Source organism: Nansenia antarctica, assembly GCF_963989245.1.
Source record: "Nansenia antarctica genome assembly, chromosome: 1".
In the NCBI taxonomy this organism is placed as follows: Eukaryota; Metazoa; Chordata; class Actinopteri; order Argentiniformes; family Microstomatidae; genus Nansenia; species Nansenia antarctica.
Window position 1 is genome coordinate 9,522,431 of NC_137674.1, and position 18,820 is coordinate 9,541,250.

The 18,820-nt window shown below is 38.9% G+C and overlaps 1 protein-coding gene across 1 annotated transcript in view; it reads left to right on the forward strand.

Moving 5' to 3' along the window:
• Positions 1-11,711: 11,711 nt before the first annotated feature.
• The window catches only part of khdrbs2 (KH domain containing, RNA binding, signal transduction associated 2), a gene marked incomplete at both ends in the record, with an annotated part of 59,437 nt that continues 52,328 nt past the window's right edge, over positions 11,712-18,820 (forward strand). The window contains one exon of the mRNA XM_080537059.1: positions 11,712-11,802. Within this exon, the coding sequence (XP_080393185.1) occupies positions 11,712-11,802 (91 nt within the window). The remainder of the gene's footprint in view (positions 11,803-18,820) is intronic.

Genomic DNA, 18,820 nt, shown 5'->3' on the forward strand with positions numbered 1-18,820 from the left:
ACCAGCTCTTTTCCCTTCTTGTTTTTTTTGTTTTTTTTCTTTCCTAGCACCAGGGGAGCCCCCCTCCCAAATTTCGTTGTTTGGTACCTGTACTATATCAATGACAATAAAGACCATTCATTCATTCATTCATGGTGGTACAGTATACGGTATACAGTGAGTATTGTAAGTAAAGTATGTCAAATGTAGACCATCGAAGCTGCAGTGTTGGAGAGTAGTTCCCCTATGTAGTACAGCTATTAGTTTCATTACTGGTAGTTAAACTAAATGCAAATCTTAGTAGGATCTTTCAGTGCAACTAGTTATTGTTTTAACACAAAAACAGTGTGGTCGTCTCACTTGCCTACCGCATTGTTTTCTCCCCTGGCTAACGGGCTTCAGGGCTATGCGCTTTTCAGTGGCGCAATTGCTGCCAGCCCGTTATTTATGCGTGTATTATTAATGATCGTAACACATCGTGACGTTAGAAGGTTCTATCTCCATTTTTGTCAAAATCTCCATTTTTGTCAAAATTTAGTTTTTTACATAATCTGATCCATTCGGTGTTTATTAATGCCTGTGTGATGTTATTTTTAAAATGTTGGCATTTTTTAGTTAGTAATTCATAAAATACAAAGGTTCCATCTCACCAAACATAATGGAATGTCAAAACTTTGACGCTCAATATCTCTGAACTACCCTAAACGGAGATAGAACCTTATCATTCTAAACGGAGATAGAACCTTATCATTCTAAGCTCACGAACACCAGTTTGACAAATTATATTTCTATCAAGCGATTTGGGGTTTAGGGAAAAACAGCATAAGGAAAGTTCTCACATGAAACCGAAACATTTCTTATCGTTGCGTATGTTATTTGTCATTTTCCAGACTTTCTACACGATTTATGCTACTTCAATAATAACCTGCAGGCAGCTACCAACTTCTATTTAGACTCCACCTGTGATATGAGGCGCGTAGGTGATTACCGTTACTCACGTTCCGATTGCTCCAGGACGAACTTTTCAGGATTTTCAATAACCCAAGTTACAGAGTAACTTAGTTACTAAGTATTTTGTAACAAGTTACAGAGTCACAGAGATAGGAGGAGCCAGAGGGTTATTTGGCATGTATTTCCGTCGGCAGTCTGGGGAAAATAAGGACTGGACGGATTTAATTCCTTTATATAATAGGTATATAATATTATTTGCACCGGGATATCCTAAAAGACTTAATGTGAGGCAAAAAAATATTGATTTAATTGAACTTTCACGAAATATTCCCACATCTAGCGCCCCATAGGACTTGCCATAGTAAAAAGGATGGTAAATGGTATAAAATGGTAAATGGACTGCACTTATATAGCACCTTATTCCAAAGCGCTTTACAATGGCCTCTCATTCACCCATTCACACACACATTCACACAGCAATGGCAGCAAGCTACCGTGCAAGGCGCCGGCCCGCTCATTGGGCGCAATTTGGGGTTCAGTGTCTTGCCCAAGGACACCTCGACACGTGGCCAGCCAAACCGCTAACAACAAGATCATTAGATTTAGCATTGAATTAGCATCTGTAGGCTACAGCAAACATTTCACATTAATCACAGATCACCAGACCTCTAGTCTCAATCTTCAACCCTTATAAGTCCCCTTGGGGACCGCTGGGTACTGGTAGGCAAACTGGCTAGTAGTCGCTCTATTGGTAGAGGGCTGCAAGGGAATTTTTTCCTGGCTACATAGTATACAGGTTTTTACTTTTGCCTGCTCGCGGCTCTGTCAGTATTGATTGATTGACTGATTGACTGAACATTTTCATTGTGTGAAGCGCATTGAGTTGCATCTTGTAAGAAATGCGCTATACAAATAAAATTTGATTTGATTTTGATTTGATTTGATAAGTGTGTTTGGTAGCTGCACGCTTACAGCGATGGGCATTGTTCCTAGGTGCTAACACCAAACAGCATGACAACACAGATGGACTCCCATGGCTTTCACATGAGTCACATCTAGCTGGAAATCAACAGACACAGCTTGTGGTCAACGCCCACTGTCTCCACTGTGAAAAGTGCAACCTCAACCCAACATCCTTTGCACGCTATTCTCACGTAGAGGTCTGCCAGAGCAGTTGGTGAGTAGCCTAATGGAAGTCAGTTAACCTCTGAGTTTCAGAGTTTTGCCAAGAAGAATGGCATAAAGCACATCACAATAGTACCTTACCATCCTGCCACACATGCACTAGCTGAGTGCTTTGTTTAGTTTTTCAAACAGTCTCTGAAAGCAATGGGAAAAGATGGAGCATCCCTGCAGAAAGATGCTAACTTCACAGCTGGCACGTGACCGACCTTCAACGTTGAAATGTGGTTGAATGTATGTCAGTTGTTGTTTCAATGTTGAAAAAAACTTTGACAAAAGTGTCAATGGGCTGCCAGAGGGAGGCACCAAGGAGTCGCCCAGGAAAATTAGTTAGTTAACTAATTAGTAGAATTAGTTCTATTGCGTGATATCGATATTGATGAAGTCTTAGTATTTCCTCACAACCCTGTGCTATCAGATCACTTGCCAGCTCAGAGTAACAAACAACCATAGTTATGTGGCCTGGAGTGGTCCAGTGGTCTAGCACCGCGGTCTACAGTGCACACGTATGCCCATGTCGGCATGGGTTCGAATCTGACCCATGCCCTACTGACATGCCCTCTCTCCCTACTTTCCTGTCTGTCTTCACTGAATCTGTCCAATAAAAATAAAACAAAATAAAAAAAGATTCCTCTGACAAACAACCGTAGCCCAGAACCTAGATACATCATTAGCCGCTCTATAAATTCTAGTACTGCTCAAAAATGTATAGAATCGCTCCCGGGCTCTTTTTTACAATACATAGTTCCCCTGAATAGCAACCTTGACCACACGTCTATGGATGAATGTGACTTTGCTCTCTGAAAGACCCGTGACCTCGTTGATCCACTCGAGGAAAAAGCACAGGTAGAGGAAATTAGCTCCCTGGTATAGTGAGAAAACTCGAATGAAAGTGGTGCTCCACTAAATTGGAAGTTTCTCACATTGCCTGGAAAGATAGCCTATCCCAGTATAAACAGGCCCTTGCCACGGCGATCCACCTACCTCTCAAACCTGTTTGAGAAAAACAAGCAAAATCCGAAATGTCTCTTCGGCACAGTCACAAAGCATACAAGTAGACAGCCTGGCACAAATGAAGTTGCCAATCACTTCATCTGTGATGACTTTATCGAATACTTATAAAAAATAGAGAAGATCAGAAATCAGACGACAGTGGGAAATGTGATGAACAAGGTGAATATTGGTGAATCTGTTGAATTGTGTAGAAATGTGACAAACAAGGTGAGTATTGGTGCATTTGAAGAACTGTTGCAACTCCATAGTACCAAGGATATGGTTAAAAATAGGGACGTTTTGGTAGCTCACTAGGTTTCTGAAACAGAATAGCATATGAGACCCTGCAGTCAGGTTTTAGGCCCCAACATATTATTTGTAAGCATGGTGTACACTGTTATTCAGATGACACTCAATTTTATATTTCAATGAAAGAGGAGAAGTACCACAGCTGGACACTTTAGAAGCTTTCATTTCGGACATAAACAAGTGGATGGCGGGCAACTTCCTACTCCTGAACTCGGAAAAGACAGAGATGCTCATCCAGAGAAAGAGAAGAAACAGAGAAACGTAGTATCCTAACTGACGCTCAGTCTTGACAGCTCCACGATCACTCATCACTCAAGCAGGCAGTAAAAAAAAACTTGGAGTTACTATTGACCCTGATCTTTCCTTTGATACACATATTAAAACCATCTTGAGAATTGTGTTCTTCCATCTTTGTAACTAAGACTAGGCGTAGCACCCGGTCTCTGGAATAATCTTCAGATTCATGTTAGGAAGTTAGATTCAGTCTAAATGTTCAAATCTAGGCTCAAGGCTCTCTTTAGTCAGTGTTACGACCAGTCTTTAAACCGTCCTTGCTGTCTCTGCCTGGGGGCTGGCTTGCTGTGAGTTTACTGGGGCGCCTTCTGGTGGTGTGGGGCCACGGTCAGCCAGGGCAGCTGCACCTCCCCACCCAATGCAGGAATGCCACTCTGGTGGCTGGTGTTAGCTGTTGGGAGTGATCTGACTGCAGTGGGCGGGGGGTGTGGGGGGTGCCCTGTGCCAGTGGAGGCTGGTTCGGCGTGGGTGCTTAGTGTTGGCCCTTCTGTCGAGTTGGTACAGGTTTGGGGGGGCATTTGCTGCCTGGGCCGAATTTCTGCTGGGGCCTCTGCTGTAGGCTCTCCCAGTGTAGGCGTATGGCCCAGTACCGTGTCGTGATGGTCAAGCCGCTGGCTCTGGGCATCTCAGACTCATGCTGCTACCCTCTCTACCCCCCTGATGTCCGTCTGGTGGGCCGGCCCGTGACAGAGTGGACGCGGTGTAAGTGGGCGTTGGCCTTGGTCTTAGATGTATTTTAGATGTGCCATAGATGTGCTGGGGATCTCACCCAAACTGATAAATATATATAAAGTATACTGATCTATTATATTTCTAGTGTATTTGAGTTTAAATAAACTAAAGTATATTAATTTATATTAAAATAACCCATTTTAAAATGTACTAGTTGTATACTAAAATGGTCAATTATGTCGGTTTTAAGCATGTTAAGTATACAGTACTTGAAATATGTTAAATTGAGCCCTCTTAATTCATATTTAAGTATACTTACAATAAGATTATCTGAAATATACTTTCAATACACTTAGAATGTAATTTTAGTAATGTTAAAAATGCCTGTGTATTATAGATTAATTATAATATTATAATAAATAATTAATAATGTGTCACTAGCATATTTTTGTGTATCCTAAAATTACACTTAAATGAGATAGAAAACACATTGGTATTTACAGGATGTACTTTTAATATTATGTTAAATATTCAACCTTTATTAACACATAATTTAACTTTATTAACACTTAATTTAATATGTTTTAAATATGTTTAAGTATATTTTACTTACTATACTATATTATACTTTATGCTGCTTCTCTCCTTCTGTTCATTGTATTTCAGTTTGCAACAGCCTTTAATCTTGTGTTGTCCTCTTTGTGCGAATCTGGCCAAAACTAGTCTCAAGTTCCAGAATTAATCTACTCCACTCTATAGCCTGGTCCTTGCCACCCCGCCCAGGTACCACCAGAAAGTTGCCCTTCATTATAGACCCCTGAACATCCCACATTCCACATTAGTTCAACACCGTTCAACACCTGATCAGCCAGAGGACGATGGTTCCCCCTGGAGTCTGGTTCCTCTCAAGGTTCCTTCCTAAAGGAGTTTTTCCTTTATTGTTTATATCGTTTAGTATTGTTTTTGTTGTGAAGCACTTGTTAGTTGATGAAACAAATCTTTAAAATATTTAACACATTGTTTAAAAAATTAGTCTCTTGTCAAGTACATACTACATACTCCAAATGTTTGGCTTCTGAAAATGATGTCTCAGTTCTACAAGCTCAAAATGCCTCTGCATATAATGCATTTTAGATTAAAAGGAGATGGAGAAGAATGACAAAGATTTGCCATTCATGTTGAATGGCTGTGCCTGTAGGGTTTTCATCTCTAAGACATAACTGGGACTGTGAGAGGATGGAAAGTGCAATAAATGCATTTAAGGGTAGACACTTTAGATAGATTAGGAAGATTGCTTAGTTGAATCAGGTGTGCTGGTGGTGGAACAGATCCAATATGTAGTGCGGCTGGGGCGCCCCGAGGAGAGGGTTGAGAACCACTGGGTTAGACTAGAGCAGTGGTTTTCAACCCTCTCCTCTGGGACCACCAGCCGTTCCACATATTTGATCTGTTCCACCACCAGCACACCTGATTCAACTAATCAAGTGCAAAGCAATTATGATGTGTACTTGATTAGTTGAATCAGGTGTGCTGGTGGAGAGGGTTGAGAACCACTGCACTAGAGTCTAACCGTTCAACTGGATATTGACCAATGAATTTACAACATAAATGTTGGGAGCAATGAATATAGGCTATAGCCTAACTGTTACTCTCTTTTTGGGGATAGAATGTTACACAAATCAGGCAATGAATGATATTTTATGAACAAACTCCAGGTTCATTTTTTGCCTGTATAACCTTCCCTTAAAAGAGTCACGTGTCCTGGGGGTTCAAGGTGAAAGAGTCAAGTGTCCTGGGGGTTCAAGGTAGCACAACCTCAGTGGGATGAATTAAGGCTTCGTATTTCCCTTGGTAGACATTCTTTATTGATCGAAATAGTTATTATGCATTTTAAGAAGACATCTGGGAGACCAAACACTTAAGCTATGGATTCTTTATTTAGATGTGGTTCTCACTAATGAGTTTGGTAATACAATCTTGTGTTTTTCCAAGAGAAAAACTAGACTAATTTCCTCTGCAAGCCCCTCTGTAGCATGTTGTACCCTGTATCCAAACACAAAGTGATGCATGAGTAGATACGATATGCCCCGTGATATATGGCTCTGCTACTTCCAACTCATTTGCACCTTAAAATCATTTGAACCTCAGGATAAATCACACATTCTAAAGAAAAACATCTATCTCAGTGCATGTGCATGAAATTACTGTAATTCTGATGGATTTTCTAGAGGAACGAGAACAATGACAAACTACACTGGGAAATGATGATTGCTGATGTTATTGCTCAATGCTTTGAGGATATTGTTCATACCCTGCTTTTTTTTTGATTATTTATTTGATTTCATTTGTATGGCTATCACAATGGTATTTCATTGAAATTGTGAGTGATACAAAACAATACACATGCTATGGACATTTTAGTCATAATATTGTGTAAAATAGAAGGTGTTTTTTAGACCTTCCATTTCCTTCTGTGCCCTGCGAATACATTTGTGCCTGCTGTCAGCCACTGCACTCATTCTAGAGATCTAAGTTTCTTGAATGCTGCCAACCTTTATCACATTATATAAACATTATGTAGATACCACCAGAGATGGCTTGCCTTCAGTAGGTTTAAGACAGATAGTGGTTATTGATCAACTCTGACACTGATTCCCATGAATGTTTATGCTATAAAAATGAACTGAAGAAATAAAGCAGTCAAATGCATATGCTTTACTTATTGATACGCATTATATCTCTTTATGACCAGGACAGAACAGCCATGAAGCAATCTGCCTTTCATGCCTTTCATGGCAGCACTACAATAGATTATTGAGTTATGCCAGAAATAGTTTTAAAGTGTCACAAATCACATTCCTAACAGCCGCATTGCATTTATAATTCTACTTCCAAAAGAATATGGATCTTAATTTAGTTTTATAGACAACACGTGAGCTTAGAACGATAAGGTTCTATCTCCGTTTAGGGCAGTTCAGAGATATTGAGCGTCAAAGGTGTTACATTCCATTATGTTTTGTGAGATGGAACCTTTGTATTTTATGAATTACTAACTCAAAAATGTCAACATTTTAAAAATAACACCACACAGGCATTAATAAACACCTAATGGATCAGATTATGTAAAAAACTCAATTTTGATAGAACCTTATAAGATAGAACCTTATAATTCTAACGTCACAAACAGACATCTTGATTTCAATTTGTTTCCGCAGATTTGTTTTCTAGACAATTGGCTCACCTGTATCCTTTCCACATGCCAGTTACATTTTACTGTGCACCAGGACTTACAGAGAGAAACAGAACATTGGAAATGGTTCAAAGTGAAATAATAACTTAATTAAACCTACAACAAAATCTACTCTGGACACATCATTTCAATTAGTAAATAGGCCTACATTATATTGCGATGCTATATTGCTTTTGTTATATTTTTTCTTCATGAAATGGATGGACCATAGTAATTGCTGATACATACAGTATTGTAGCTCTCAGAAGTACTGAAACAGGAAATTCAATTATCACTGTAAGGTCTGATATCCAAATGTATTCTTTCATCAGAGCTAATTATTAAACTCACTTCTACTAGGAAGCAAACTGGAAATGATTGTGGATTACAAAAGGCAATCGGCTTGTCTGAATCCTGCAAGCTTGCACACAAAGAGAGCTTTCAGCCAAGAGCAATGGCAGGAATGATTAGGCCAGGCCTGTATTTTAAAGCAGCCTAAATTCAGCTTCATGACCGTAACATTACTGCAGTGTTGTGATTCACTGCCCTATACTGTACAATGGAGAGCTGGTGAGTTGTTTTGCCACATTTCATAGTGTACCACTCGCAAGAGAAGCAGATGAGAGCCATGTGTTCCCAAATTGACCATACCTTAATATCCGCTTTCCTTCACTAAACTGTGCTGGTTAATAATTCACACAAAAGGGCTATTGCATTTCCACTTTCTAGGTCTCTGTTAAAAGAACAAATCCATCATCTCCTTTTCCGTTACATTCACACCGTATTATTTTTTTCATGTAGACTTCAATTACATCTGCCTTTATATAGCATTACTGGCTCCACACGTTTGGGATATTTGAGAACTGTTTTTATATTACATTGTCTGTGCTTTTCTTGTTTATGCTTTTTGGAATCATGAGTAGTGCCACACCTTGGGAAGGTCTCACAAGTGGATCTTAAATTAAGTCAGTAAGCTCAACAATATAGGGAGCTGAAAACTTTCAAAATGATTACTTGATTTTAAATAAACTATAATATGTCTAAAATGGTTGCATTGTGTGGTATTCATGGGTCATTTCCCAACATTTCCATTGACAAACTATGGTAATTTGGCTCTGGCTAGGTCTAATTTAAGTTTTCACTTAGGAAAGTCTGAGACTATTTTAAACCACCTGAGAAATGCAATTTAAACTATTCCAGTTTTAAAGTATAATTTAGTCTAGGATAAGTCTTAATTTCTCTCCGGGAAACTCCCCCTAAATATTTTAAGATGATTGATAGAAAATAACAATCTAAAACTGGCAAACTACAAGCATGTTGAATAATATTATCATATTATCCTTATTGGTGTTTTTTAAACTGACATATCAAACTATTTGAGTGTTCTCATGGCCAGTGTTAGAATTCAGTTCTGCCACCTCAGAACAACATTAGAGCCATTTGAACCAACCTTTTTCTTATCCTTGACCTTTATCAATGTAAGCTATAGCATTGACATCCTAAGCTGTGCTATATCTGTTTGCTTTGCAATAACCATGAGATGTAATTTTAGGCTAATATAACCAGCTCATGTTTGATAACTTCATTTTCAACACATACTGTTTTGAACAGTACAGTATGCATTACCATAAGACAAAGTTAACCTTGATGCTGATACAAGAATAGTCACATCTTTGAAATACTCAGACATAGATCAGAGCTTGGAGTAATAGTGGACCACAATGGCATGAACCACCAATATCTGCATCTTACTGTCAATAATGAAAATCATTAATCAATCAATGTCATAATTGGACTCACCAATGAGTCTTGCAGTTTTATGTTTTGGCCACTAGAGAGCTGCAAGAATCCATTCATTATCACTGCATAGCTGGTGAACAATATTAACATACTGTAGGAATTTGGGACTTGGGCATCTTTAGTGATTTCTTTGTACCAAACACTGTCTTTCACGATCCTTCTCTTGGATTAACATTCATAAAACAACACTCAACAGACATAGCCTACATTTATGATCAAAGTTCCAATAAATTATTTTTTTATTTCCTTTTTGATACTATGGTTGTTATGGTTGTTGTATAGTTTGTTGTACTTGAACCTTTCCTACAGTACATGTTTAACACATGTGTCTGCTGCTAATCTTTTACACGACTTACTGTTTTAGGATACCTCGAGAATTGGAAACCAACTTTAACTGGACACAGAGTATTGCTTGAATATGTACTTTACACATTGTCTGAATTGTGCCAGATATAATTTGAACCAAATAGATAAAATTACTGTCTAGCTCTGTGCTTTGCAGTAAGCCCTTCAATAAGTTTAAAAAAAATCTTTTATTTTGAGTTCTGATAGTGAAGGTTTAACTAAGCTCATGATGCATTTATTAGTGATATTCTCCAAGAATCAATGGCTAAATATCATTAATGTAAAAGTAACAAGTGGATGTACCAACCTAGATTGTCAGTTTAAGGTCATTAGCGTTGATATTGTTGAATGTGTACAGTAGGCTCTGAGAGAGAGCTCTGTATGGTTCACAGTGAATGAGAACCAAAAAGCCTAGATGACTCAAGACTATAAAAAAAAGAAGCAATGTGTGTAGCAGTGTGTGTGTGTGTGTGTGTGTGTGTGTGTGTGTGTGTGTGTGTGTGTGTGTGTGCGTGTGTGTGCGTGTGTGTATGCATGCGTGTGTGTGTGTGTGTGTGTGTGTGTGTGTGTGTGTGTGTGTGCGTGTGCGTGTGTGTGCGTGTGTGTATGCGTGTGTGTGTGTGTGTGTGTGTGTGTGTGTGTGTGTGTGTGTGCGCGCGTGTGTGTGTGTGTGTGTGTGTGTGTGTGTGTGTGTGTGTGTGTGTGTGTGTGTGGTGTGTGTTATGTCAGTACCCTTTCTAGACAGGTTGTCACCACATTCGGATCTCTCTTGGCAAGCACTAGTAGGAGCTTACAAAGAAATCCATCGGTTAGTATTCATAGTACTACTACATCAGACGACTTTTTTTTAAATTACATTTTCATCAACAGAAGACATTTACTTTAGAAGAAACCTGGCGATTTGTGTTATAACTGTACGCATGGCACCGATTCTGGATTCTAAAAATACGAGACCGATATGCTCATGCATGTTCCCAGCTATTATGACCATAGTATTGCCAAATGTTGAATCAACATGTAAATGAATTATTAAAGTACTGACAAATACACTTAGATGTATTTAGAGAAAGTAAGACATGGTGTTTCATTTACACAAGTGTGCCCCCCTCACTATTGTTCTCCCACACGTGAGCGGTGTTCAGCACCATGGACAGCAGGGTGGGAAATACCTCGGTGTGCATCGCATTAACATCGCAGTGGAGAGACCATTGCGTGAGCTTAGAATGATAAGGTTCTATCTCCGTTTAGAATGATAAGGTTCTATCTCCGTTTAGAATGATAAGGTTCTATCTCCGTTTAGAATGATAAGGTTCTATCTCCGTTTAGAATGATAAGGTTCTATCTCCGTTTAGAATGATATGGTTCTATCTCCGTTTAGAATGATAAGGTTCTATCTCCGTTTAGGGCAGTTCAGAGATATTGAGCGTCAAAGTTTTTACATTCCATTATGTTTTGTGAGATGGAACCTTTGTATTTTATGAATTACTAACAAAAAAAATGTCAACATTTTAAAAAATAACACCACACAGGCATTAATAAACACCTAATGGATCAGATTATGTAAAAAAAACTCAATTTGGACAAAAATGGAGATAGAACCTTATAATTCTAACGTCACGATTTGTTGTTGGCGAACTGTCTGTCACTGTGATGTGACCAATCCCGTTACAGAGGGGCGGGGACACAGGCATTCCCTCTGTCTGTAGCAAAGGTGGATGCAATCAATGAGTGGGGTTTGGAGAGATGGGTTTACAGCACCTTGTTCTTTCTAGCTCCCAGACTAGTGAAGCATATTGTGCATTTTAGTGATTTTGTTGCGACTTTTCCTGCGGTAGACTAGCTGAGATAATTACCAAGGGGAACCAAAACCGACCAGTCCGACGATTAACACTTTTTTTTGGTCGTTTCACCACCTGCACAAGCCTTGGTGACCAGGAGGAAAGGTACTCTGTCTATGATGGACCAGGACAAGTACTTACCCGAGCTGATGGCCGAGAAGGACAGCCTGGACACGTCTTTTATTCATGCAATGCGCCTGCTCGCCGAAGGTAATATGCACTGATCATGTTGGCAAATCCTGAATCCTTTAGTATTATCAATCTGTTGGATATGATAGGATATTTCGGCGGTTTCATCTGTTGGTGTTCATTAACTAACTGTAGTCATCATCTCCCACTGTATTTGGGAAATAAATGGGTGGGTAATCCTACCTGTCCTGTACTGATCCATTACGGCATGTCTTATAATAAACTATATGAACAGTTCGTGAGGTTAGAATTATAAGGTTCTATCTCCATTTTTTGTCAAAATTGAGGTTTTTTTACATAATCTGATCCATTAGGTGTTTATTAATGCCTGTGTGGTGTTGTTTTTAAAATGTTGACATCTTTTAGTTAGTAATTCATAAAATACAAAGGTTCCATCTCACAGAACATAATGGAATGTCAAAACTTTGACGCTCAATATCTCTGAACTGCCCTAAACGGAGATAGAACCTTATCATTCTAAACTCACGAGTTCTGAATGTACTGCCTTGTAGATCAGATTGAACCAGGGTTTACTCCGGTGCGATGGAACACATTAATTATTTACGATTCATGTATTTATTCTCTAACCTGTTCTTACGATTCCTCGTCGCGTTATCAGTTCTTCTAACTATGTATCTGTGTTGCATTTGGGTTACATGTGTAGTGAATGAAACTTTGTTAGAGACAAGTTGATTATTGCCTCACCCCCTCAGTCCTTGGAACACGAACTGAGGCTTGAATAGTCTACAGGTCAAGTTGTCTTTTCTGTGGAAATTGAGGACCACACAATTAGGATGTGTTCAAAATACAGACACCCAAAAATCCCTTCTCTATAACTTCAGCAAATATTTTTTTTAAAAACCTAACCCTTGGTGAATCCTTTATGGATGTACCTGCAGACTTTTCACAAGGCCACAGTAACGTGTCCAATTGTCCCCTCATACTGCAGCTATCAACCATTCTGTTAACCAATTAACCATTCTGTGCCATTACACATTAAACAAAGTGGATGGTATGCTGTTTAGACATATGTTTGTGGGTTTGGTTGTTTGTTAGTTGCACTTGCACTCTGAGCTAACAATTCCTCAGACCAGTTGTACCCCTATAGGGACCTGGGAAATCCCCTGGGAGTAAGTGGGAAGATTTTAAAACCTGCAACAAAAAACATTGGGAAACATATTTTCAAGAATCTTATGTTGCATTTATTTATTTCAAACAGTAACAAAATTATCTGAGTTCACTGGTGTGAAATATCTAGGTTATTTTATATATATATATATATTTTAGTTTCCGTGCACATTGTTGTGTATAATTATTTATTTTTTACTTTAGTTTCCATGCACATTGTTGTGTCTCTGGCCTCTGCCAGCCCATTGATCCTCTGCTCGCGCGTGTCTCTGTTCCTCTGCTTGTGCACGCCAGAGTGGCCCCCTATTTAAGGTAACAGCTACAACTAGGCCTAGCTATGGATCAATGAAACTTGCTGTTCAAGTGAACCAGTGGAAAAACGAATGAAAGTTGAAAGGTACCGCCAATTTTAGTAGGCTTATGTCCTCCTCTTTGGTTTTACCTCCACACCTACAGAGCCACCTCTGTTTCTCCTGCGGCAGTGCTCTCAAATAATAGCATGAAACGAGCCCATTTACAACGGCACCTTATATTTCTCATTGATGTCCTCAATTCTCATACAAAAGTATATTCGGGTTAGGCCTACATGTATAGGGAGTAGGGTATAGGCTATGTATGGATTCACGAGTATTATAATAATACATTATCAATATGGTTAAATGACATAGACAGATCATATTTATATTAAACTTTATTTAGTCCAATTAAACCTAATCTAGGAATCACGCACTTAATCACATGCATGAGGGGTACTTCAGGCACATCAGTGTTTTAGGGATGCTTTACCCAAAAAAGTTGCCTGCCTTAGACCTTAACCAAACCATTGGGGCTCAGCTTTTATGATGAAGGTCTGACCAATGTTACTCATTCAGACCGGGTTGGTGCTTATTACAAATGGACAAGACCGTGTAATGTGGACGAATGTTCTGCACTAAAGGAAGTCTTAGAACATGTGTAGCGAGATTGTATCAGAGTTTCAGAACTGTTTCAGAGTTTCAGAACTGTATTTCATTGAGGGGAAACCTGGGCAAGAGACCTATTCTGTTTGTTCAACAATCATACGAAAAGAGTTGATCTAGTTAGGAGGTTGACATCTACACCTTAAAGCCACATGCCATCCTTGGTTGTATGCCTCTACTAACCTTGATACAAACATGCTGTTATCTTCACTATTATTGATACAAGTATTAGGCCGATTTCTGTTTATCACAGCTTAAACCACAACTACACATACTGAAATGATAGCCTATTACAACTAGTGCTACTACTATTACCACTGCCTTTGAGTCAATTTTTTTGAGTTGGTGACCAAAGTGTCAGGTATTGTAGACACTGGAATGATGCCTTTAATAGTGTTTTCTCACATGTTGGTTAAAGATGTGTTACAGTATGTAAGCATTATACTGTAAATATGAGTTACTGTAAATCACCGCCCAAAAATACATACAAAGTCAGAATAGCCAATGGGCATTTTAAGAATGTTTTTTCAGCTATAAATGGTGTTTTAAGACGTGGGGGGAAGATTTATTGTGTGTGGATTGATTGGTAATTTCCATTAACTCAAGAAATAATTAGCTGGTGATAATCTATTGGTCTGATGGAGATTATATCTCCTCGATCCTTAGTGGGCGGAATTCCACAAAGGGTCTGTGTATGGCACCAATCAAGTTAATTAAATTAGCAGTGGACGTTTGTCTGAAATCGCTGCATGTGATGAGTATCATGTTTGTTTTGTTGTGCATGTCGGTCAGTGGCTGATGCCAGCCAGAGGAGACAGGTTGGCAGGACCAGATGCTGAAAAAAGCTATTGGTCACCTGCCATGTGGGATTCATCTGGACTGGTTCTATATCAATGTACGGCAGGATACGTCCTAGACGTTGTGTAGTGGCCAGAGCCCTGGAGAAAATAAGTACAGATTGAGTCAGTGTGTGCACGGCCAATTTCACATTGTCAAGCAAGATGCACCTCTGTTATGTTTCTCAATAGGTTCGGTTATGTTTCTCAATAGGTTCTGGGTGTACACAATACACTCACACTAAAGCAAGTGTTTCAACTGTATGTGGGTAGAGTGGGTCAGAATACTACGAAGAGTTAGGCTATTGTTCTTCCATACCATTGTTTGTGCCACCTTATACTATGACAAACATCCTACACATCAATGATATTATGCTTACAGTAGGTATATGATTGATAGGTGATCAATAAACCACATTCCTTAATCTGCATTCATTAGTAAATGCAGAGTTGGGATTAGCTATATTTCATGTTAGTATGTACAGTATATGTGTGGTGGTAGGCAAACTGGAGGTAGTCGCTCTGAGTAGAGGGCTGCAAGGGAATGTTCCTGGATGCACAGTGTGCAGGTTTTTCGCCCTTACTTGCTTGCGTGTTCTGGCATCATGTAGTTTTAAATGTCCATCTTAGTTGTTGCTTTATCTTCTCTGCCCTCTGTGAAGCGCATTGGGTTACATTTTGTGAGAAATGCGCTATACAAATAAAACTTGATTTGATTTGATGTGGAATATGTCACATGAGTAGTTTTCTGCCCCACCTCATACCACTATTCCCTCGTTTCCTCAGTGTCCAAAAGATGTTTTCTTTATGCTTCAGTGGTTTCAAGTGGCATCCTGAGATGTTACCTGACGATCAGGCAGAAAATCATTATGGAATCTGTCATTAAAACATGAATATTAGTTATTTTACGCGGAACATGGCTGTCAAGATTTGATAAGTAGCTAAACAAAGAACTGCACATTCAGAGAAAAGGGAGAGCTGTCTGATAATGTGGCTAATTTTTGTTCATTTTTCAGCATCAAGCATATTAACCAAAGATCATTGGCATCCTGTCATGAGAGTGTAAATAATCGGTATTTCTGGAACACTGCTTTATTGTTGGTGCGAAAATGAATGAGTAATTATAGGACAACATTTGCATCAGGAGGCATTAGCTGAATAATAGTATGTCATATTATCACCTATAGTAATTGATACCATGATATTATCCCATTGAAATTCCAGTATGGGAACTTTCATAAAGAGCTCTGGTGAATCATCTTTAGAGCAACGAATCAAAAATGACCACAACCTGTTTTTCTAGTTTTCTTCGTATCCTAATTTAGAGCAAGGACATCAAAGATACTGATCACAGAGAGCGCTATTGTCAGAGCGGATTATCCTAGACTTTTCTGAGACTTTCACCATGATAATGTATAATCCTGTTGAACCAGCGACTTTATTGACCACATTTGAATGGATACATTTTGCAGTTTCCAACCAGCGCTGATCAGTTCGAGTTGAGTTCGATTTCATGGCCAATCATACATTTTGACACATGCTTAGATTGAGTTTTCTTGACACATGTGCACCTGAATCAGGAAAAGCTGTATAATATACACAATGTGTAGACTGTGGTAGGATATACTTAAGCATTATTGTATTTGAGAGATCTATTGATTGCACATAAAGTATATGTCCAGTTGATGGTTGTGTGGTGGTTATTCAAACAGAATTCATAGGACGTTTTATTGAGTATTTCATGGCCGTCCTGTTTTCACTTCCAAGCTGTGCAGTCAGAATTGCACTTCACTGTGCAACTTGAGGCTGCACAGATACACTGCTTCCCACTTGTTCCCACCTAGCCTTGACTGCATTCTAGTCGGTTTCAATTTTGAAGTCAAACAAGCCCACATACTCCTGGGATACTGAGAGTCAAGCATCTTGATGTGATGCACATGGCTTATGAGTGTCATCTGCACTCACTATAGAAAGAGAACCGGCACTGAGCTGATTATGAATATGCAGTAGTTCCATTGTCTAAAACAAATGCTCGAATGGTACGTGTGGCTGCACATGAATTGATGCTGTGGAGTTTTGCAATGAAACAAGGTAGTTGTTAGATTACTACCGATATTATTGTAAGTATAGTACCGGTACAACTCGCAAATGTGTACAATGATTTGTAATGACACAAAGCACAAATGTAATTTACTATCCACACACAAAACACCTCTAGATTTGTATGTGTGTAAACCATTATTTTAATAAATGCCTTAAAAAACCTTGATTTGTAAATATGGCTAAAGATTGTAATGGAACCAAAGGTCACAATGTGTGAATAAAATGAAAGCAGTGACATATTTCCAAAGTTATAAACAAGTGTACAGTAAACGTCTTGTTCCCCACAAATGATGTGGCGCCCATCCATAAACAGAGAGTGATGGAGAAGCCTGTGAATGAAGCAAGACATTTATTCATAAACCTTTTACTATGACACTCTGTTTGTCTGTTTTACAGTGCTGTGTCTCCCTTCTGAGGGCTTTTCTCTTGGTGCGATCACCTTCTGTGACCAAAGAGAAAAAAATGTCTGCCATTAGGCTACTATCGTACTAACTCTGTATTGATATAAGACGCCTTTACTTCAAACACAAATTTCACCTATAGGCTAAGACAAAATATTTGCACAGCCAACTCTTTGAGAACTGTATTGAAACCTGGGGGGTAATTCCATCAACGTCGCTAAAGGAAAATCTAGGCTTATTATTTTGATGAAGTCTTGCGAGATTTCTAGAAAAATTGCCTTTAAAAAAAAAAAATAAGCCTGATTTTTTTTAGAAGTCCCGCAAGACTTATCGAAATAAGCCTAGATTTTCCTTTAGCAATAGCAACGTTGATGGAATACCCCCGTGACTGTGGTTATTTGTGATGCAGATAATCTGTCACCACAGTTCTCTGTTTACCCAAGGTCTGTGGTGGGATCACAGATGAAGATGGTATCTATCCCAGCTATGTTAATGTGATTTAACCAAAAGAAACAGATGGGGTACTACTCATTGTATTATTTATGGGGTAAAAAAATAAAACATATTTTAAGACTAGGTTTCGGGCAGTTCAGTTTTGGGAATTGACCCAGACTATGATTTCAATTATGTTAGGTTCACCACTGTTGTTAGGGTCCTGTTGGGCTGTGAAATCAGGAGTCCACCTCTGGCAGGGGTACCTGTGATGTTTTCATCTTGTGCACATTAAGAGTATGATAGTATGAAGACTCCGTAAACAGGTGCATATAGACCTGTCTGTTGTGCAACTCCTCAGGTTGTAAGGTCCAATCTCCTTCTATTTTACTAGGGTGTGCCAGCTGCATATTCCCTGCCATCATGCTCGAATGAAGCCCAGGGCAACGGCTCCCGTACAGAACTGTACTCCTGTTAGGATAGAAAAACGTTTATCTTATAGAAAAGAGAGAATTACAAAATAATAGGATTTGATTTCTTGCTATATTGAATTGACTACATTCTTATAATAAAGTGTTTAAATGAATAGACATCCTTGATTTTATCATCCTTGAACTTTGTAGTCAATCAATATCGATGAATCCTAAGATTGAGAGCACATCCTTATGTGACATAGTACAGTTTTCAGAGAGAATAAAGAATACATTTTTCTCCATTTAGTCAGACCAGTAAAGTCCTTTTCACTATTGGTAGAACCTTCATTTAAGATCTGCGTGCCTAAAATCTCTCAAATTCCCCATTGACTTCAATGCAAGATTTGCGCACATGTCAGAGTTACATGCAAAGATCTTGAGTTAGGATTCCATCCAATAAGAATATGAAACAAGTTGCCTGAATGTAGCCCTTTACACCCACAATAATTCCAAAGTAATGATGTGCTACCTCTATGATATGTCTCTATTCTTCTGTACACGGCAGAGTAATTCACACAAGTCATCGTGGGTATGAAATGTTTTCATACTAGATCTCAGATTTCTGACCTTGAGATTTATTTTCTTTGGTCTGTTTTAGTAAGGATTCTTTTGTGTTCACCTCAGCCTTTAGATCTACAGCAAATGTGGTGACTGCAGTATGACTAGTTCTTACTGTGTTTGATGCAATGAGGCTGGTCGGAATACCA